Raw genomic sequence first — 22,412 nt, 5'->3', positions numbered from 1 at the left:
CAATAAATGATCATAGTGCAATTTAGAATAGACGATTTATAAAGTATCTCGCTTAATATAATATAAATAGAAAAAATTGAAAACCAGAACAATCACTGTTATATTTGTTAAAATGTATATGGAATATGTTTATTTCTATAATATGTACCAGTGATCTTTACATACATTTTAATTTTAGATCATTTAATTTAATGTAAAATAAAATATATATTTTTTTTATGATAAATAGACATTCGTTCAATAATAGATTGAGCAAAATACAGACTCATAAGATCACCAATACATATAGTGGTGTCTCTAACCAAACAAAATGACTAACATAAAAATGAGAATGCTTAGCTAACGCATGTGCAATTTCTTTTGCTTGTCTACGGGTAAAATAAACAGAGAAACCCGGGTTTGTAGCTACAATATCTCTATATCTATTCATTATGCCTCCAAACTCTGTTCTATTAGCAGTTGTTTCCGTCATAGCATGGTGGACTGTCAGCACATCCACATCGAAGAGGATATTTTAATAATCTAAATCGCGGATCCAAGAGAGAGCTTCCAACAGGCCTATTGCTTCTCCTTCTTTGACACAACGAACTCCGTTGATCAAGTTAGTTCTCGCCACAAGAAATCTTCCCTCATCATCTCGCACCACCATACTCATCCCGATAGATTTTATGTTGTCGAAGAAGGCTGTGTCAATATTATTCTTCTTCCACTTGCATATCTTTCAGAATATTTTAATCATTTTCTAATAACTATTATTTTGAATATCTTCCGCTTGAATTGAAAATCATACTCAATTTAATTAATTGATTATAAATATTTCAAAAACCGTGTTATCTTAGCTTAACGATTATCCCTCAATCGATTCTATCATTATATATATATCACATTTCATCAAATATTTATTTTCTAAAAAAATACCAGAAACATTACATAACCCAATGTTCTTTTATCCTTCTATGAATTATTTTTATCTCCCGAAAACATAGATGATTTTTTTCAAAACATTTTCATCTTACTTTCATATATTATAATGCCATCATAATTTCATAATCAAATTATCATCAATCTCAAAAAAACAATTTTATATTTTCAGATTTTAAGCTGATCATATAATAACTAAAGATTAAATAATTCAATACGCTCGGAACTCTTGACATTGTCTGCCATTCAGAGTAGAGAATTTCTCATTCTCAAAATATAATCAAACATCATATTTCCCGATTTAATTTTCAAAAACACATAAAAAAACACTAAATACATATGCTAAACTGTTCGAAATATAATGTCAAAACGAGATCATTTATTTAAAGAACAACGGCACCACACTTCATCTTTACTTTCTCAAATGCAATTCGAAGATCATAACAGGCGGAACAGGAGTCATTCAAGAGAGGGGAGTGGACATAAAATTCCTACATCAGTCAGAATCATTCGCAAGCACACGACGATGAAAGAGTGCACTAGTACTACCTATTATACCGATAGAAGCCAACCGAATTGCTCGAACAGCAACCAGAACTACGAACAGATTCCTACTATGGTGCTACACGGAAAGCTTGGATTCAAGCAACAAAACCTGCATTTGAGCGAAAAAGACGAGTATCCAAATGAAGCACAAAATTTCAATGCAAAATGGAGACCCTCCAGTAAAATAAGTTCTCACTCTCATGAACTTAAAATAGGTAAAACTAATTGCAAGAACTTGATTTCGAAATATAAATTTTCCTCTTGAAATGAACACTTCTACTTGATAATAGACAAGAAGTCAAGAACCAACGTTCACTAATTAGTCTCATAGCTTATGCTAGAATTTAAATAACAGCATACAAAGATGCACCTTGCAGAGATATAGAGTGACCGTTTTGTTGGGTGGTCACTGGAAAAGCAGGGACTTGATTCTGAGTAACCATGACAATTGTTGACCTGCATTTGATTGATATAACTTATAACGAACAAGGATAGGAGAAAAAGAATTAATCGATGCATCTCACGAGTAAAAGAAGTAATACACGGATAGAGTCATGGAGGTAAAAGAATTCAGAACAGACAGCAGAGAAACCACAATTTCATCGTCATAAAAACAACAATAAGATGCTCCAACTATAACTGTACAAGTGCCTCCTCAAGGGGAATGTACCATTTCAACTCAAACAAAGGTGAACTCGCTCAACACTCCATGAAAAATGTATCTGTTCCACCAAAATCCCAAAAGACAATAAGAAATATCAAAAGGAGGCATGAATTATCAGGGAAGAATATCTGTCTCTTGAAATCTCATGGGTAAATTACATAAGCTTAAATGCAGCGACACATCAGTTTTTGCTAGATGGACCTTACCATGGCGAAAAGAAACAAAATGAAAGGCACTGCAACAACATTGTATTGCCAGTATAATAGCAACAAAACGGAAGTAATTGAAGGTTGGATCATGGAGTGGTCAAAAGGTAGGTCATCTTAATTATGAGCATAAAAAAGGTCGACAGTTTACTTCAAGAATAATTAATTATGTGTTAATATGATGCTTGCAATCGCCTAAAAACATAAAACACCGATGTCAAGTATAATAGGCAAAGTTCTGTATTATAGCACCTACAAAACAAGCAAGCCCAATAACATAGAAAGTTTAGCTTCATTTTCCAAAATTTAATTTATTTGGTGTCAATACTTACGGAGACTGATGAAGCAAATTTTTTCTGGTCTTCTTGTTTCTACGACGCTTTTTCCCAGACGTGGAGCACACAGGACTTTCTGAAGCTTGCTCTATAGTTGGAGGCACGAATATAATTGGAGGAGTAACAGCCTCCACTGAAGAAATTAGTTTTGGCTTTTTGAACAAATGGAGGGACTGATGTGTTGATTGAGAACGAGAAGGTTGTTCTGAGGCTGATTCCGAATGTGCCAATTGAATAGAAGGGAATGGAGCAAAGCTAGGCTGTTGAATTGTAGCCAACATATCTTTAATAGCACATACACCAATATCAACTTCTTTAGTCGAAGTAAAGGAGACAAGTGCACTGTCCAATGGTGCAACTTCAGTAGCCACTGGGCCCAAATGTATATTGGGTGAATCCTTTATAATGCATGCCTGCGTATTCACTGGATTCTCAACCATACATGCCTGCGTATTCACTGGATTCTCAACCATGCACGCCTGCGTATTCACTGGATTCTCAACCATGCACGCCTGCGTATTCACTGGATTCTCAACCATGCATGCCTGCGTACTCGCTGGATTCTTGATAATGCATGCTGGGATACTTGGTGAAGCCTTAACAATACATGCTGGCATGACAGATGTATCCTTAGTGATGCAAGTCGGCGTGATGGATGGATCCTTAGTGAAGCATTCTGGGACGTTGGATGAAAACTTATTAACATCGCAGTTTGGAATGTTGGACGATTCCATAACGGGGGATGCCTGGATGCTGGATGAATCCATAATAGGGGATGCCTGGATGCTGGATGAATCCATAACAGGAGATGCCCAGATGATGGATGAATCCATAACAGGGGATGCCCGGATGATGCATGAATCCTTTGCTAGTTTTAATGCGTTATGAAACTTGAATTTTGACTTGACTATCACAGACATGGTAGTTCCAGCCTCAGAGACTGTAAAAAAGATTATCTGGTCAGTGCCATGATCTAGAAATAAACTATTACACAAGATTTGATGTGGCAGTGATATCTTAGTTCACTAAAAATAATCAGGAAAAAACCTAAAATTGATAGAATAGCTGATCGTGCTGCCAATTGCTCAGCCTCCTTCTTAGTTCTAGCAGCATCTCCAGAGAATGTAACTCCATTTAGTTGTAATGAGGACACAAATATTGGTACATGTGCCTTTGACTCATTTGTGACATAAGTTGGTATCTTCATATTCATCTTCACAGCATACTCGTTAAGAATAGCCTTGCAAAAGTGTAAATCCTGAACAAACAAACCTCAACAAAGAGTGAATCTCCAAACATCAGCAAGAATCAAGCCATACGAGTTAACGACGCGTCAAACCAGGAATAAAATAAATAAGTTCTACCTCAATGACATCAGATACACATCATAGCAAATCAAGGTTATTGAAACTGTTAAACAAAAGAATCCTGAAACGATGTGCCAAACCTCAAGTATAAGAGAACGTCCCTCAGCCTTCAATTTCTCCCGAAGGCCAATGAATGCATGCTTGGCAGCATCGTGCTCTGCTACTTTTCTACTTGAAAATGTATTTGGTGATGTATACCATATGCCATCGACCAACACTTGGGATCTAAATTGGAGCGCATGTGGAGGTCCTTCATTAAGAGTTTGATAAACGGGGAGTTGTGCACAAGCTCTTTGTGCATATTCTTGTAGCCGAGACTTTTCAGTAGGGATGCCTACATATTAGGCAGGATCAGTATGGCAAAACTCTACTAGGGTATGTAACGTACTGCACTAAAAATCATAGTCACATTGGGCATGTAATGATGCATGGACACTCTGTATAGCCACTAGTTAACGACAAAAGAAAGATACAAAAAACAGAAAGAGGTATAATAATTAAAGAAATAGATAATATATAGTTACATGACTTGAGTGTTGACCTAAACCTTGAAAAAAGAAGGCAATAAAATCTGCAGAAAACTTTTTAAGCTCGGGGAGTAATAGATAATATATAGTTACATGACTTGAGTCTTGACCTAAACCTTGAAAAAAGAAGGCAAGAAAATCTGCAGAAAACTTTTTTAGCTCAAGGAGTTAGACTATGGTAGCTCACGTGAGCAAAGTAATTCAAGATTCAATAATCAAAACACAAGTTGATTAACCCATGTTAAATACAACCCAGATTTCATCTAAAGTGCTAGCTAATAGATGTGAGGCAGTAAACCAATTCAATCACCCACCGTATTCAGAAGATTAAAATTGAGCATGAATTTCAATGAAATATAATAGGAACCAAACCAAAAATTTGGCACATAATATCAAGTCCAACAAGATACTTCACACGATTCTAACTTTAAAAACGAATTGCTCTTTCCGTGTCAACCATGTGTAAAACATTACCAGAAGTTCAAATATCCGCCGACAATAGGCAAGTACATGTGATCCTGTACAAACAACAGGACTAGGCAAACTTTGAGAACAAACTTTCGTGTCCTAACATACAACAAATCTATGCAAACTTCCTAAAATCTAATAAAAATTGACGCCTTCTGACCTCAAAGAACTAGAAGCGCGTATGAAAAAACACTAAATTGGTGACAACAAAACAGAAACTATTGGAAAAATGGATATTTTTATGAATACAGAGCGAAGACACGATACATCTTATTTTAAAAGAAACAGTTCTTGTGTTTTTTACAAAAAGCATACATTCCAAAAATCTTACTGCGATTCAACCTTGAGGACTCAGTTCAACAACGAAGAAAGCGGAAAACGGAAATAATAAACGCTCAACTTCTTCTCTGATAACGTGGTAAGTACAGAGAAACCCGATATTGAAAACACAAAAAAGAATAATTAATAAACCCATATGACTATTCAAGGTAAATTCTACCAAATAAAGGCCTTGAATAATGAACTGACAGGTGAAAAATCGACCATAGCTGCTCAAGACGGGGCTTCGGTCGAAAAAAAATTAAAACTCCAAACAAACAAAAGATAGATAGAACTGCTACTTACTAAACTCGAAACCCAAAAAAAAAAAACGAAACAACCCAAATCGAATCTTGAGCCGAAAACAGTGATAAAGTTATCCAAAACAAGCAAAGATAAAGAAAACCAAAGCGCAAACAAATTTAGGCCGATTTGCCATCGCTAGAACGTAAGCAACATTAAAAGAAAAAACCCACAAAAATAGAATTTATAACCCAATTATTCAAAAATAGCAAACAATGGAGGAGAAGAGGGAGATACGAAAGCGGATTTTCACCCTGAAGATGCTCTGGCGAAGCCATTTTGGCTGATGCAATACGTGCAGTACTTCAGAATCTGGTGGGATTGTGCACGCTTCTTTTAGGGTTTCATTACACTCCACACTTTTTTATTTATTCATGAAAACATTTTGACTCGCTCTTCTATCACTCTCCATAAATTTACTTTATTTATTATTTTTTCTCCTCTTTTTTTCGGTTGGACTTCACCTTTAACAGGTAAATTTAATAATTATATCCAAGATTTTTTTTTGGAGATATGAGTATATTAAAATTAAATAAAATATTATTTTATTTAAAATAATTTTTTATATACACAATATGTATTTGTATAGTTTATTGTTTCTATATAAATTTTAAATATTAAACTCTAATGTGACATATTATATAGAGTAGGTCTCTTGTGAGATGGTCGAGACAGATCATTCATATCAATATTCATAATAAAAAGTAATACTCTTAACATAAAAAAGTAACATTTTTTAATGGATGACTCAAATAAGAGATCCGTCTCACAAAATACGTCTGTGAGACCGTCTCACACAAATATTTTCCATTTATATATTAGATGAGATTAGTATTTTCTAGGCAAAAACTTATGTGAGACGGTCTCACGGGTATTATTTGTGAGACGGATCTCCTTATTTGGGTCACCCATAAAAGAGTATTACTTTTTATGCTAAGAGTACTATTTTTTATTGTGAATATGGGTATTGTTGACCCGTCTCACAGATTATGATCCGTGAGACGGTCTCACATGAGACTCACTCTATTTTCTACGGGGAAAAAGCATCGTGTCAATTAATGTAAAATTTCGTGTTATATTAATAATTAATTGTCAAATGTTGAGTTTCTATTAATGTTATAATTTTTAAGTAAAAATTAAATTAGATACGTGACAAGTCAATCGTTGATATTACATAGAATATTATATGAATTCTTGCATAAGAAAATTTTCTTTGAAAAAATACATAAAAACACACTGAGAAAACAAGATGATCGTTATGTGGTGATCTTCATTAAAAATAGTGAAGTAATAGATATAAAAATATCCCAAAAATTAAATTATTTGTTAAGTAACCAAATATTATATTTAAAATCATTATATAATATTCAAGAAAATAGTTGTAAAAACATTACTAACAAATTATTATACTAAATATAAAAAATATTATAAAAATTTTGGTATTCGAAAATATAATCGTGAGCGGCAGGATTCGAACCTGCGCGGGCAAAGCCCACATGATTTCTAGTCATGCCCGATAACCACTCCGGCACGCCCACCTTATGTCGAACTTTTCACAATTTAAATATATATAGTATAATAGAATTTAGTCTTATTTGTCCTCGATATATGTGCTGGCTGCTGACAAAGTGTCATTGTTCTGCCTTTTCGGATGGATTCTAAAAATAACTTTTTTGTCATTGTCAATTTAAATAATATTTTAATCACTCAATAATTTATCAAATTTTATTTTAATTATTTGATAATTATAAAAAAATTATACTCATATGAACTGCGTGTGCAAAATAGTTAATATATACAATGGTTGTCGGTCATATCAGTGATTTGAAAAGTATACATATTTTAGATCAAAAATAAATTTAATTAACCAAAAAAGTTATATATTGAATGTTACGATGTAATTGACGATATATTAGATATGTATTTAATATTATTAGGACGTGTTTGGTTTAGAAGATAAAATAAACTAATGATTAGTAAGTAAATGATAAAAAAAATGATTATCGTAGAAATATAATATATGATGTTATGTTTGGTAATATTTTTAAGTGTAGGATAATTTTGAATTTTTTTATGAAAGGGCAAAATTGCTCTTACTTATTTTCTTTTCTTCTTCCACTCTGGCGGCGGCGGCGGTCCGACGACGGCGACGTTCCGGCAACGTCGGTGCGACCGGCAGTCAGTGGCGTCGACGGCTGTCGGCCGGCCGGAAGTTCTCGATCGGCGACAACGGTCGGTGGTCCGACGTCGGCTGGTTCTCGGCGGCTGCCGGCTGTGATCGTCTGGCGACGACGGTGGCGGTTGTCGGTAGGAGTCGGCCGACGGCGATGGTTGGTGGTCGTGGCGGGAAGTGGTGGTGAGTTTGGATATAGGAGAAGGGTAAAATTGAAAAAAAAAAGAAGGAAGAATTAAGTGTTGAATAACTAATCCTAGGGGTGAGATGTATTATTTTAACCCACCTAATATAACCTAATCATTCATAGGAGGTATTGACCTTATCACAGCAACCAAACGCAGCGTTATTATCTTGTTAATCCTCCAAAGTACTTTGGAACAATTTTGTGATCACTTTGATAATAGATAAAGTATCGAGTGAAGCAGTCGAACATAACATAATAGTAAGTTTCACGCATATATATAAAGAAGAAGCAATTGAAATATTCAAAAGTTTCATCATTTTACTATTTGTGCTTGTTATTTGTCTTCTTGCAATATTTTCTTTTTTATGATAGACTGCCCGATTGATTTTTTTGAGCTTTTTTATTGTATGCTTTGAGCTTGGAATGTTTCCACATGAAAAATAGAGTTTTGATGTGAGATCTCTTAGGTTGTATTTGAGATATAAATTTAAAATACATGGATTTCTATTATATTTTATTTTTAACAAAGAAACAAAATATCAAATCTTATATATATATATCTTACTTACTTACATATATTAGAATTAATTTCAAATTCTTTCATTATTGATTGAACTATAAATTCATTCTAATTAATATGAAATGTTATATAAACATGCATGAGATGAATTTCAAGTTTATAATATTTATTATCTAAAACAACAAAAATTTATGTGAAATTCATAAATTTGTAACATATCAATTTAAATGCAACATTACTGTCTTTCATCTGTTGTGGACTCTGAACATGCCTAGACTATTATGTTTTAGAGTTCTTCACATGTATTGCTTGAGTGCACCAGTTATATCTAATATACTAAATCCTAGGTTGTTTTTATGGGCGCTTCATGTGTTATGGATGTTTTACTACTTTTTTATTATTTAAAATGTGCACATGCTCTCTATTTTACGTACTATTGAATAAAACAAATCAACAAAATTGAATGACATTCAATGGCGTCAGACTTCAAATCGTAATACCGATGGTCATGATGGAGGTGCAGGATAGGCTGTGCCTCCAATGAATTTGAAATTCGGTGAAGAACTTGGATACCTTCTCGACTTTGATAATGTCGAACCCGACCAAAAGTGATTATAGAACTCCCCGACGAAGTTGGTGGGAATTTTCAAACATCGTCGTCTGTCGGAACATGACGATCACGAGCACGATGACGGTTTGTACAAAGCGAAGCAAAGTTTGGAATCACTTCGAAATTGAAAAAAAAAAACATGTATGAACGACTATTTTGTTACATGTAAAATTTGCAAAACTAGATATTCTTATAAAATAGGTGGTGGAACCGGTGGTACTGGAATTTTGAAAAAATATTTGGTCAAGGTACATAAATTTGACCTTGATATTACAGTCACTGGGTACAGAATCAACTCAAAAACAAATCGATCATTTAACTGATAGAATTTTTACAATTACAAAAGAAATTTCTCGAAAAATATTGTTAAATTTGTTATGAAATTTTGTCAGTCTTTCCTAATAAATGAACAAAAATATTTTGTTGAATTTACCGGTACAATTCAAACTGCTTTTCACAATATTTTTAGGCATATACTTAAGAAATATTATTTTGATATGAACAATGAATATAATGAGTCATTAATTTTGCACCTTTCGAGTATTGAGTTGTAAAGTTAGTTTCACAACTGATATTTAGACTAATATAAAATTGGAATCTTATCTTATTCATAAATGTTATTGGATAGATGAAACTTTGATTATACAAGGAAAACATTATATGTAGATGAATTAGAATCGTCACACATATGATATATTATAGTTAGATGTGTTTTAAATACAGCTAAGGTTTATGTCATAAAAAAAAATAATTCCGAACACATTAGGAAATGTGAGTGCCAATAATGTTGCGATTAAATGCCTTAAAGATTCATTAAAACAACTTTTAGAAGGTAATATGCTTAAATATGTGTGTCATATTATCAACTAATGTGTTAAATGTGAATTTAATAAACACATGGCTACTATGATAGAAAAACTCAATGTATGTGAGAAATTATCATGTTAGATATGTGTCTCATATTATCAACTTATGTGTTAAATGTGCATTTGATGAACACATGGTTACTACGTAGAAAAATTCAATGTATGTGAGAAATTATTATGTAAAAAAAAATATAGTCACTGCTAATAAAATTAGATATAAGAAATTTCTTTTTCTTGTTGAAACTCATCTGAATTTTTTGTGTAACTTGTTTAGTACTTTGTGACGTTTTAAAGATTTACTTATACTATAGTACAACAACGTTGAAGTAGAAGCTTTAACATGGATAGATTGTGATTGAGATGCTTTGAGTAACTATGTTTCTTCGTTTAGAAACTTTTAAAGAGACAACCAAACAATTTTTGTGGTTAACTACCCTGTTGCAACATGCTTATACCTTATATTTTCAAAATCTTTTTTTAAATTTGTTGAATATCATACCGATGTTATGACTTGTTTTGTTTCAAGTATAAAAGATAAATTTTTAAAATATTATGAGGCCTCGTCAGTTTGTTTAGTTGAACATGTTTAGTTAAGCATACTAGTAAAATTGAAGAAAAAAAACGTCAAAATCAGTCGGGCTCTGGAAACATGTCCAGCAAAGCAAATATCAATGTTTCAATATCAGAAACAGTACAAAAACTTTTCAAACGGTCAAATTCTTGTATCTAATGTACATATAATTGTTGGGGCCTATAAATACATATTGTAGATCAAATAAAAGCTTTGGAAGAGGATTTAAAGCATGTGCAAACTACATGAAAGTTGAGCTTCAAAGTTGAGTTTAGTGAGTCTTCACACAAAAACGTTAAAGATTATGTTTGTAGTCTTTGTATAAGAGAAGTTAAATAAATGCAAATTGTGAGGTTGCGATCTACAATTGAGAGTGTACTATGAGTTTCAATTAGACAAGAGATAAGTCATAAGTTGAAAGAGTTTGTACAAGGAGTTGTATAAATCAAAGTCTTATAATGGATCCTTCTCAAGGGTAAAAAGATGTGACACATGAGTTATTAATATTCGAACATCCATAAACAAATTCATGTCTATTTATTTATTACATTTACTTATTATTTCTAATGTTTTAAAGATACATTGTTGAAGTAGTTTATGTGTTATTCAAATATTAAAATATTAAATATCAAGTGTTTGATAAAATATTTTACTCATTCAACTTTGCATATCTTTTAAATACTTTACAAAATATTTAATCGATTTCGACGAAAGATTATTTTGAATGTATTTCGATTGGTTTGAAAATCAAACTCTATTTAATTCTTCATTGTTCAATAGTTCAAAAATATAGCAATTGTAACTAAAAAATTATCACACAATCGATCTTAGCAACACCACTTTGTTGTTTTTGTTCCAAGATATTTAATTATTGGTTGCTTTATCACTTTACTTTTTATCGAATTTAAATTAAGGTTTTATTCTATTTTTTTCTTCTTCAGATGTAAAAAGTAAAATTGTTAAGGTTTTATAACGTTAAATAAAATATTTTTAATCAATATTTTACTTGAACACACTAAAGATAATATTAAATATTTTTCAAAAGATCGTCTATTTTTCTAAACATAAATATAAAAAATTAAAAATATATTTCTTATATTAAAATTCTAAAACTATTTTCATAAATACATATAAATACATGCATATACTCATAATATTATAATTTTTTTTGATTATTTTGATAATAAAAATATAATATTAAATATTTTTCAAAAGAACATCAATTTTTTAAGCATAAATTTTAAAATATTTTTTTAATATTAAAATTCTAAAATTATTTTCATAAATATATATATATATATATATATATAACTACATGGATTTACTCATAATATTATATTTTCTTTGATTAATTTGACAATAAAAGATATTACAATACCAAATATTGACTAAAATGGGATGATTGACTTATTAATAATAAAAATAAACATTATCCAACCCAACAAACACGATTAGAAGCTGGTTAACTATTTGCTAATTAGGCGGTTGATCCCATGATATCTTAATATTACACGCAAACTCTTTTTATTACACGCAAACTCTTTTTATTTTTTTTTTACACGCAAACTCTTTTTATTTTTTTTTATTTTAAATTCGTGAGACGGATTTTTTGTTCAATCCATTTCATCAAAAATATTAATTTTTATATAAAAAATATTAAATCCGAGACACTTGAGACGATTCTATTATGTTTCTTATAATTTTTTTGGGTGGGTTGGTTAACTCTTGAATAAAATTTCCCAACATGTAAATCCAACACTTCATCAAGTATTTTAATTGATTTAAAAACAAAAGCTTGTGAACTGATTCACGAGGTTTTTTTCTATTATAATTATTTATTGATACGACTTTTCACATACAATTTATCTTTCTTTTGAAAAATTGGTTAAATACTCATCTATTAAGTTTAACGTAAAACAGTTTCATGTATCTATATTTATGAGATGAATTGACCCAATGTATATATAAACTGAAAAATAATATTTTTCCATATGTCGAGTAAGAAAGCCGTCTTACAAAATTGATAAGTGAGATGATTTCATAAGAGTTTTTGTGATACTTAATGTATATACATCATGCCTTTGATTTATATTTGAATCTGAACCAAAGCAACAATAAATTAATCCAGATGGCTAAAACTCAATCTGGAAAATTCATAAATCTATATATAAAGATGAAAAAAAAATTAAAATTTGAATTATTCACTCACCTTAAATGAGATCTATAAGTAACAAATACATATTTATCATAGTTTTGTGAAATAATCGACCATAATAATCAATAAAAATTTACGCTTTTTTCAATGCGACTACCATCAAAACGACTAGCGTAGATGAATAAAGAATTAAAGACTCTTCGCATCCAAATTCTTAAGGAATTAATTAAAACTCAATTTATGTCACCTTAATTGTGATGCATTGACTTAAACATCTCTTTCAATTTTCCGATGATAATTGATAAAAACCTCACCGCTTGGTAATTTTCTTTTCAAAAAGCAAAACCCTTTTATTTCTCATTCATATGTAATTAACCCAAATAAACTCGACCCATTGACTTTGGGAGGCGAAAAAAAGGGTTTCCAAACAAGTGGATTAAATCGAACTGTGATATCTCATCATATGCATGATTTTTGTGTCTCGTGTGTTAATGATGCAATGACTTGCTTGCCTCAGCCTTTTATTGTTCGTGTTTCCTTCCAAAGTCTTTTGGACAATTTGTGCTTATCATTAATCAAGAAATAAATGTTTCAAAATAAGAATTGTGTGCTCCACATGCTTGTAACACCAAGGCTGATCACCTTCAAAATAATCTACAAACAACAACCATTTGTTTTGTGAATGTCAAAAACTTGTATGAGACGGGGACAATTAATTACGGATGGAATACAATAATGAAAAAGACTATTCTAAGAATAATTTTTTAAATTTAGATTTTAGATAAAGGAGTCGCTAAATATAAATGAAATATATTCTCGTGGGTTCTGCTTTGTCTTGTTCACCATCAACACCAAGAATCTCAACTGCATCACCTTCTTCAATGTCTTCTTCTTTGCAGAATTACATTATTTTAATCTTTATATGCCACCACATTCGTTTACTGCCTAAGTTTTATTTTGCATCTTCAAACCATATTTCGTCCCCTCCCAGGACTATGGGGGATAATTTTATCCGCGAGTTTCAAACCTCACAAGGAAAATTCGAAATGAGACGGGTTCGGAGATTCTTCAAATCCTTAAATTAAATCGGATACAGATGTAAGAATGTTAGTTATTCTTTATATCTGAACTCACTCCGATAATAATATCATTACTATGACTACTCACTTCGATAATAATAATGATTTTTTTTCCTAATAATTAACAAAAAAAATACTCAAATTCGTAACATTCAAATTTTGTTCATGATCCAACTCTCCACCTCTTGATAATTATGTGATTCATCTTTTTTTTATTATTAAACAGAATTACAAAAAATGTATCGTTTAAGTAATATTAGTATTTATGTATATAATTAGATTATTGTATCCATATTTTTTATATGAATTTGAAAATCAAGACTAGGACGAAAATTTAATTTCCATGGAACAGGAATGCGAATTTTTAGATTCATTAGATAGAATAAGTATAACAACTCGATGAAGAGCTAATCTCACGATGATGAAATGAAATCTCCGATTAAAAACAACGGACCTCACAGCTCCATTGTCATCCCTTCCCGTAACCACAATTTTACCAACAGCACACGGCCCCAGATTATTTTTTAATCGTAGATTCCCAATACTCTCTGTTTTAATTCCTTATCTTAGCGCTTTTTGCCTTTTGGTTTCTGGGTTCTTGTGCTTTTTTGGATTTTATCCGAAATGGGAGTTCCAGGAGATGGATGCACTGACTTCGTGGAGCCCCCGCGAGCACCGTTCTCCTCAATGACAGAGACTTTATCCACGCATGCTGATCAAGATTACTGTGAAAACTTTGAATGTGACGATGTAGATTTAAAATTTAAGTCTTTTATTCACAGAATGATCTGGGATTTTGGTTTGGGTTGTGTGATACCACACCGCCGGCGGCTCCTCGGCGAGAATCTTGGTGAAGGAAGTCGCCGTGGCAACGTTTTGGAGCACAACAAGGTCTGGTTGCTGGCAGAATCTGGCGGTTGTGGAGCAGAGGAGCCGCATTTGGTTCACTCTTCTTTTAGGTTCAGTATCTGTTCTCAGGTTGAGCTTGAATCTATGACTCTGAGCAATACATGTACTTCTACTACTGTTTTAATGGTGAATTTGGACGATGGATTCTTGAATGATTCTAAGTCTAGGGAGTTGAAATGGGGGAGAATTCAATCGCTGGAGAGGAATATTTCTCCTGTTGCACGCTCGTTGATTAGGTTCAGCTACACAGAAATTCTCTTGGCTACTAGATATTTTGTTGGGATATCAGGGAAATAAACGAGGTAACATCGCAGCGGAACATCATAAGTGATATCAACAATAAATAAGATGGACATCAATATTTATAGTGGTTCACCCCAAGATTGGGCTACGTCCACTCTAAACCTCTCAAGGAGATCACTTCTTTATTAATAACAAAGAAGACAAGAGAATTGAGAATACAAAGTATTTCACTCAGAACACTCTGATTTTAACACTTACTTTCTCTCCACTAATCCTATTCCTTCCAAGGATAAACACTCCTTAAGAAATCTCACACTAAATCCTTTATCTCACTTCTACACTTATGATTGTAGATGAGAGGATTTGTGTTTTTGGTGTGATTTTGGAATGAAGAATGGGTGGGTATTTATAGGTAAAGTTTAGGGAAAAAACAAAAATAAAAACATCATGGCTTACCTCATAATTTTTGACTAATCAACACATGTGTTTATAATTCAAAAATGAGTTTCTTTGAATTCAATTTAGGTGGCTTTGAATTCAAATATTTGTGGCTTGATTATTTAGCAATTCTCCCCCTCAAGCCCATTTTGTGAATTCGATCAAACCTGCAACAGTTCTACAGTATTCCAACTTCCATTTCGGCAATGTCTTGGTCATCATATCAGATCCATTTTCATCCGTGTGAATCTTCTCAAGCTTCAACAACTTATTCTCCAATACATCTCGTATCCAATGATAACGAACATCGATATGCTTTGATCTTGAATGCATTGAAGGATTCTTTCCAAGATGAATTGCACTCTGACTGTCACAGAACAATTTGTATTGATCTTGCACAAACCTTAATTCCTCCAAAAACCCTTTCATCCATAACATTTCCTTGCATGCCTCAGTTGCTGCAATGAACTCCGCTTCAGTGGTTGATAATGCTACACACTTTTGCAACTTTGACTGCCATGACACAGCTCCCCCTGCAAACGTAATCAGGTATCCTGATGTGGATTTTCGGGAGTCAACATCTCCTGCCATATCTGCATCTGTGTAGCCTACAAGCTCAAGTCTGGATCCTCCAAAACTCAATCTATGTTTAGAGGTTCCCCGTAGATATCTGAATATCCATTTTACTGCAGCCCAATGTTCCTTTCCCGGTTTTGAAAGGAATCTACTCACTACACCTACTGAATGAGCTAAATCCGGCCGAGTACATACCATGGCATACATCAGACTTCCAACAGCTGAAGCATATGGAACACTTTTCATTTCTTCTTCCTCATCCTCTGTAATAGGACTCTGCTTTGAGTTCAACTTGAAGTGCTTGGCAAGAGGACATCCAACCGCTTTGGCCTGGTCCATGTTGAACCTCTGAAGTACTTTCTCAATATACTTCTCCTGCGACAACCAGGTCTTCTTGGCATACCTGTCTCGATGGATTTCCATGCCAATAATTCTTTTTGCTGGCCCCAAGTCTTTCATTGAAAAAATCTTGCTTAGTTGCTTCTTTAGGCCTTTGATTTCAGAAGCATCTTTGCCAACAATCAACATATCATCTACATAGAGTAGAAGCACCATCAAATCATCATCAGAGGTATCTTTGACAAACACACAATGGTCTGCAGTGGTTTTCTTGAATCCCTGTTGAGTTATCACCGATTCAAACTTCTTGTACCACTGTCTTGGTGCTTGCTTGAGACCGTACAAACTCTTCTTTAATCTGCACATGAGGTCCTCTTTCCCCTTCTCTTCAAACCCCTCTGGTTGCTCCATGTAGATTTCTTCCTCCAAATCCCCATGAAGGAATGCGGTCTTGACATCCATTTGTTCCACCTCCAGATCAAGCTCAGCTGCTAACCCTAGCACAATCCGGATGGATGTCATCTTCACCACAGGTGAAAATATTTCGTCAAAGTCGACCCCGTGTTTCTGTCCGAAACCTTTGACGACAATCCTAGCTTTGAATCTTGGTTGACTACTGTGTTCTTCGTGCTTCAATCTGAACACCCACTTATTCTTCAAAGCTTTCTTGCCTTTCGGCAACTTCACCAGCTCAAACGTCTCATTATCATGCAATGATTGCATTTCTTCTTGCATAGCCTCCATCCACTTATCCTTGTGTTCACTGGTAATAGCTTCCTCGAAGCTCTCTGGTTCTCCCCCGTCAGTTAGCAGGATATATTCATTTGAGGAATATCTGGTTGAGGGTCGCACTTCTCTTCCAGAACGTGTGGTCATTGTACCACGAGAACTTTCTGCTGGTGGTTCACTGTGAACACGAATCTCATCATCATCTTCATGATCGTTCTGCAATTCTTCATCTTCAACCGGTTGTGGATTTACCGTTGAAGGCCACCATTCCAGATCTTGTTCAGATCCAGAATTCTCCTTTTCCGCAGTCTCCAAGAATTCATTCTCCTGAAATATGGCATCACGACTTCTTATAGGCTTTTTGAGATCTGTATTGTAAAACTTGTAACCAAGTTGATCCTCGCCATAGCCTATAAATATGCACTTTCTTGTTTTGACATCCAACTTCTGTCTTTCATCCTTTGGTATATGAACATAAGCAACACAGCCAAATACCCGCAAATGATTATAGGAAACTTCTTTGCCTTGCCACACCTGCTCTGGGACATCATAATTGAGAGGAACACAAGGTGAGCGATTCAATATATATGCAGCAGCAACCACGGCCTCACCCCAAAATTCCTTAGTCAGCTTTGCATGTGAGAGCATGCTTCTGACTCTTTCTGCCAAAGTTCTATTCATCCTCTCAGCTAATCCGTTGAGTTGTGGTGTCTTTGGTGGTGTTGTTTGATGTCTGATTCTGTTCTTTTTGCATATCTCATCAAAGGATCCAATGTATTCTCCTCCATTATCCGTTCGAATACATTTGAGTTTAATGCATGTTTGCCGTTCAACCAAGTTTAGAAAATTGTTGAATGTTTCCGCAACTTGGTCCTTGGTTTTGAGTGTCCACACCCAAATTTTCCGAGAATGATCATCGATAAAAGTTACCCAGTACCTCGCTCCTCCGAGCGACAATGGCATCGGACCACATAGATCTGAGTGCACCAGATCTAGAATTTTTTCTGCTCTGCTAGGAGGTGAACTTTTGAATGATATCCTGTTTTGCTTTCCGGCTAAGCAGTTTGTGCATTGTTTCATATGAACCTGCTTTATACCGGGCAGAACTTGCTTGCTCACAAGGCGTGTAAGATTCTTTTCACTTATGTGACCAAGACGTCGGTGCCACAACTCTGTTGAGTTTTCTTCCCCTGCGTAGTTCACTCCTTCAGAATGATTTTCCTGAACTACATATAGCTTTGACATCTTTAATCCCTTTGCCACCACAAGTGATCCTCTTGAAATCTTACATACCCCATTTCGGAAGGTTGTACAGAAACCTTCTTCATCGAGTCTTTCGACTGATATCAGACTCAGGCGCATATCTGGCACATGCCTGACGTCTTTCAGGATCAGTGTAGAGCCATCCACGGTAGTCAAGCTCACATCTCCTTTTCCCACGACTCTGGATAAGTCGTTATTCCCCATCCTCACCACACCAAAGTCTCCTTGTGTGTAGGATGTAAAGCATTCTCTTCGAGATGTGACGTGGACTGTTGCTCCACTATCGATCACCCAACTAGTTACTTGAGTTGCCAAATTTACGGACTCCTGCTCTAGCTCGTGAACAACATTGAACTCGTCAATGGCGTTTGTTTGCTCATCATCGGTTTCATGTTTGTTTTTCGGTTGCCGACAATATTTTTTAATATGTCCGTTTTCTCCACAGCGATAACACTTTACGTTGGCATATCTCCCCGAGGACTTGCTTCTTCTTGGCTTCTGATTTGTGTTTTTCTTGATCTTGCTTCTTCCCCTTGACTCAGCAGCCAAAATATCTGACTGTGAGGTAGAGGAACCTTGAGATCTCCGCCTCATCTCTTCATTCAAGATGCCACTCTTGATGAAGTCCATACTCACGGCTCCTCCTGGTGCTGTGTTCGTGAGTGATACCTTCAGAGTCTCCCAAGACTCTGGCAATGAAGCTAGCACAATCAGAGCTATCACCTCGTCATCAAGTTTTATGCTCATACTTGATAACTGCTCCACGAATCCTTGAATCTCGTTCAGATGATCTGCGACCAGAGTTCCTTCTTTGTATCGAACCTGGACAAGCTTGCTCAAATAGAACAATTTGTTGTTACCACTTTTGGAGGCATATAGTGTCTCCAACTTTGTCCAAAGCGTACGAGCATGTGTCTCGTTAGAGATGTGATTATACACGTTGTCATCGACAAATTGTCGAATGTACCCGCAGACTTGCTCGTGCTCGAAGTTCCATTCAGCATCTGATTTATCATCTGGTTTAGACTCGCTGAACACCGGTAGGTGCATCTTGGTGACGAATAGAAGATCTTTCATCTTACTTTTCCAAAGTTGATAATTAGAGCCATTAAGGCTAATCATCTTGCTTGTGCGTACCTCCATCTTTTGTGAATGCTACCAACGAATAATCGTCAAAGCCTGAACACAAAAGAACCACTTCCCTAATACTGTCTAGAAAGCCTTTTCTGATGTGGAAGTTCAGACTAAGCTGCAACCACAGAGCATACGAGGACTTCCTATAGTATTTGAGAATCTAGCTCTGATACCAGTTGTTGGGATATCAGGGAAATAAACGAGGTAACATCGCAGCGGAACATCATAAGTGATATCAACAATAAATAAGATGGACACCAATATTTATAGTGGTTCACCCCAAGATTGGGCTACGTCCACTCTAAACCTCTCAAGGAGATCACTTCTTTATTAATAACAAAGAAGACAAGAGAATTGAGAATACAAAGTATTTCACTCAGAACACTCTGATTTTAACACTCACTTTCTCTCCACTAATCCTATTCCTTCCAAGGATAAACACTCCTTAAGAAATCTCACACTAAATCCTTTATCTCACTTCTACACTTATGATTGTAGATGAGAGGATTTGTGTTTTTGGTGTGATTTTGGAATGAAGAATGGGTGGGTATTTATAGGTAAAGTTTAGGGAAAAAACAAAAATAAAAACATCATGGCTTACCTCATAATTTTTGACTAATCAACACATGTGTTTATAATTCAAAAATGAGTTTCTTTGAATTCAATTTAGGTGGCTTTGAATTCAAATATTTGTGGCTTGATTATTTAGCATATTTCTCCAAAGGTATTTAAAAAAAGTTGTTTATCAGTGGAAAAAGAATGAAGGCTTTTGGATGAGTATTATTGTACTTTGTCAATTTTCTCCTCTTTTTGATTTGCATTTGTTGAAATGAGTAGGTAGAATTTTAGGTAGAGGGGCATTGAGCTTTGTGTTTAGAGGAAGATTGGGATTTCTTAGAACTGCAGTGGCAATTAAACGGTTGAGTAAAGAAGATAAGGAGTCATCTAAAGCATTTTGTAGGGAGCTGATGATTGCTAGTTCCCTGCGCAACCATCGAATCGTGCCGCTTGTCGGATTTTGCATTGATGCCGAGGAGGGCTTGTTTTTGGTCTACAAATACGTATCCGGTGGAAGTTTAGAGGGACTTTTGCATGGTATAGGTTTTCTAAATCCAAGGATTATGTTCACGAATTTTTGAAAAATATAAGTAATTTGAGATGCAATGTCTTTGTGTAGGGAAGAGAAGGGGATTGAATGGTGGTCCTTCTTGGTCGGTTCGTTATAGGATCTCCACCGGAATAGCTGAGGCCATTCAGTACTTACATAATGGAACCGAAAGATGTGTTGTTCATAGGGACATTAAGCCTTCAAACATTCTTGTTTCCTCCAAAAAGACACCTAAGGTGTGAAAAATCTCGTGATTTTCTTGAATCACATGACCAAGTTTCAAGAACCGTAGTTATTTATTACTATATTTGTTTTGCGATGATTTTGTGCAGTTGTGTGACTTCGGGTTGGCTTTGTGGACTCCTGCCCCATCAGTTCCATTCCTTTGCAAAACTGTTAAAGGAACATTTGGGTACGATCTCTATCAGTTTAGCACAGCAGATTGCTATTCTTCATTGTTCATTTTGATTCAAAAATTGAATCTTGTGAATAGGTACTTGGCTCCCGAATATTTCCAGCATGGTAAAGTGTCTGATAAAACCGACCTTTATTCTTTTGGGATCGTGCTCTTGGAACTAATAACGGGTAGCAAGCCAATCGAGCTGAAAAGAGGGCAAGGGGAAGAAAATATGGTTTTATGGGTAAGCCATTTGTTTTTATTTCTCCACAATTTACCTCCATTGTTAATACTAATGTGAGAGCAAATATAAAATAGTCCACATTTTTAAGTTCTGTACTGCTAGGCCTCCCTTATTGCTGCATATAGAGACACATTTGTATAGTAAGATTCCGGTTTGGCTCGTAGCTAAATAATTAAGCAATCAATTTAAATAAATTTTGATTCAACAATGCTTAATCTTATCATCTGTACTTGCTCCTGGGTATTGTTCTTTTTAGAAAATTTCCATCTGCAGCTGAAAAGAGGCTTTAAATCCACTGTTACTGCTAGTATCAAAGTTTGTTAGTTGATTTACACCGATGTTTCCTCGTATTTAAGCCCATCTCAACGAAAAAAATACTTCATCCTTGACCTTTTCAGGCAAAGCCGCTACTTCAGCAAAGAGACTTCGAAAAATTTCTTGATCCAAGGCTAAAGTACGCAAAAAAGAACATGAATCAGATTTCTCGAATGGTCTGTGCTGCGAATTCTTGCTTAAGCAATGAAGAGTCCAGGAGACCGGAGATTAACGAAATTGTTGCTATTCTGAGAGGAAGAGATCTCACGGCCTTAAAAAGAAAGAAGGGTTATTTGACAGGTAACAATGGCTTGATTGATAGTTACCATCAACTGCAGAGGACAAAGAGTGATATGAAGAATCATGTTGCTTTAGCTATGCTAGGAGCCGAATTCGATGACGGCGATCACCCTCACTACCAGTGATATATGAAGAATTTGATTATTATTTTTTATTTTCGGTATGTATCTTCTTCGATTCTTTCTTACAAGGGCCTCAAATAGGAAGAAATTTCAGCTAGATTCGGGTAACGAAAGAAATTGGAGTTTGATTACGTAGATGTACGTATATAAAATTCACTAAACTCTAATTTTTCCTAATGTTATGTTTTGTAGGCATGGCATAAATCTATTTGAAGAAAAATGTTAGAAGTGCCCCCGAAGCATCCCTCCAATTTATAAGTCAAAATTTATAGCATTCTTTTAATCACAACATTTGGATAGGAATGGAATCGGAGATTCTTTCGCTTTCACATGGGTTCGAATTCACGCCTCAAAGGAGAGATTCTACGCCATGTAGTAAAGCACTATCTCAAGCTTATGAAACCCTCTATTTTATAGATGTAAAAGACAACAAATACAAATTTTTTATTTATTAGGCATCAAGAATCATGTTTATCCAT

The 22,412-nt window shown here is 34.5% G+C and overlaps 2 protein-coding genes and 1 non-coding gene across 4 annotated transcripts; 1 reads left to right on the top strand and 2 right to left on the bottom strand.

Annotated features, from left to right (window-relative positions):
• Positions 1-1,221: 1,221 nt before the first annotated feature.
• On the bottom strand, positions 1,222-6,076 carry LOC140823631 (uncharacterized). 2 transcript variants are annotated; one of them, XM_073185075.1, is made up of 7 exons: positions 5,909-6,076; positions 4,120-4,373; positions 3,720-3,930; positions 3,185-3,612; positions 2,670-3,085; positions 1,838-1,923; positions 1,222-1,576 (listed from the first exon to the last, which is right to left on the bottom strand). In XM_073185075.1, the coding sequence occupies exons 1-7, from the start codon at positions 5,931-5,933 to the stop codon at positions 1,563-1,565; spliced, it is 1,434 nt and encodes a 477-aa protein (XP_073041176.1). In that variant the 5' UTR covers positions 5,934-6,076; the 3' UTR covers positions 1,222-1,562. The 2 variants fall into 2 exon arrangements, with proteins under 2 accessions (XP_073041176.1, XP_073041175.1); XM_073185074.1 differs by having other exon boundaries at positions 2,670-3,612.
• A 1,035-nt stretch (positions 6,077-7,111) lies between these two features.
• TRNAS-AGA (transfer RNA serine (anticodon AGA)) lies at positions 7,112-7,193 on the bottom strand. The gene has a single exon. It is a non-coding gene; the product is annotated as a tRNA-Ser (tRNA).
• A 6,950-nt stretch (positions 7,194-14,143) lies between these two features.
• On the top strand, positions 14,144-22,117 carry LOC140823629 (probable serine/threonine-protein kinase PBL7). Its single transcript, XM_073185073.1, has 7 exons — positions 14,144-15,001; positions 17,012-17,018; positions 20,285-20,542; positions 20,625-20,791; positions 20,888-20,967; positions 21,049-21,196; positions 21,595-22,117. Exons 1-7 carry the CDS (start codon positions 14,441-14,443, stop codon positions 21,934-21,936), a joined length of 1,563 nt encoding a protein of 520 aa, XP_073041174.1. The 5' UTR covers positions 14,144-14,440; the 3' UTR covers positions 21,937-22,117.
• Positions 22,118-22,412: the final 295 nt, after the last annotated feature.

The sequence above is a fragment of the Primulina eburnea genome, chromosome 2 (assembly GCF_022965805.1).
Source record: "Primulina eburnea isolate SZY01 chromosome 2, ASM2296580v1, whole genome shotgun sequence".
Taxonomy (NCBI): domain Eukaryota; kingdom Viridiplantae; phylum Streptophyta; class Magnoliopsida; order Lamiales; family Gesneriaceae; genus Primulina; species Primulina eburnea.
The sequence above is the reverse complement of the archived record's forward strand: the minus strand, read 5'-3'. Positions and strand labels throughout refer to the sequence as shown.

Coding starts and splice junctions, on each gene's coding strand:
- LOC140823631 (XM_073185074.1), bottom strand. CDS start 5,933: ATGGCTTCGCCAGAGCATCTTCAGG. Junction 3,613..3,719: donor AGCTATTCTATCAATTTTAG/GTTTTTTCCTGA, acceptor TCTTTTTTACAG/TCTCTGAGGCTGGAACTACC. Junction 1,924..2,669: donor AATTTGCTTCATCAGTCTCC/GTAAGTATTGAC, acceptor AATCAAATGCAG/GTCAACAATTGTCATGGTTA.
- LOC140823629 (XM_073185073.1), top strand. CDS start 14,441: ATGGGAGTTCCAGGAGATGGATGCACTGACTTCGTGGAGCCCCCGCGA. Junction 20,792..20,887: donor CCTCCAAAAAGACACCTAAG/GTGTGAAAAATC, acceptor GATTTTGTGCAG/TTGTGTGACTTCGGGTTGGC. Junction 21,197..21,594: donor AAGAAAATATGGTTTTATGG/GTAAGCCATTTG, acceptor TGACCTTTTCAG/GCAAAGCCGCTACTTCAGCA.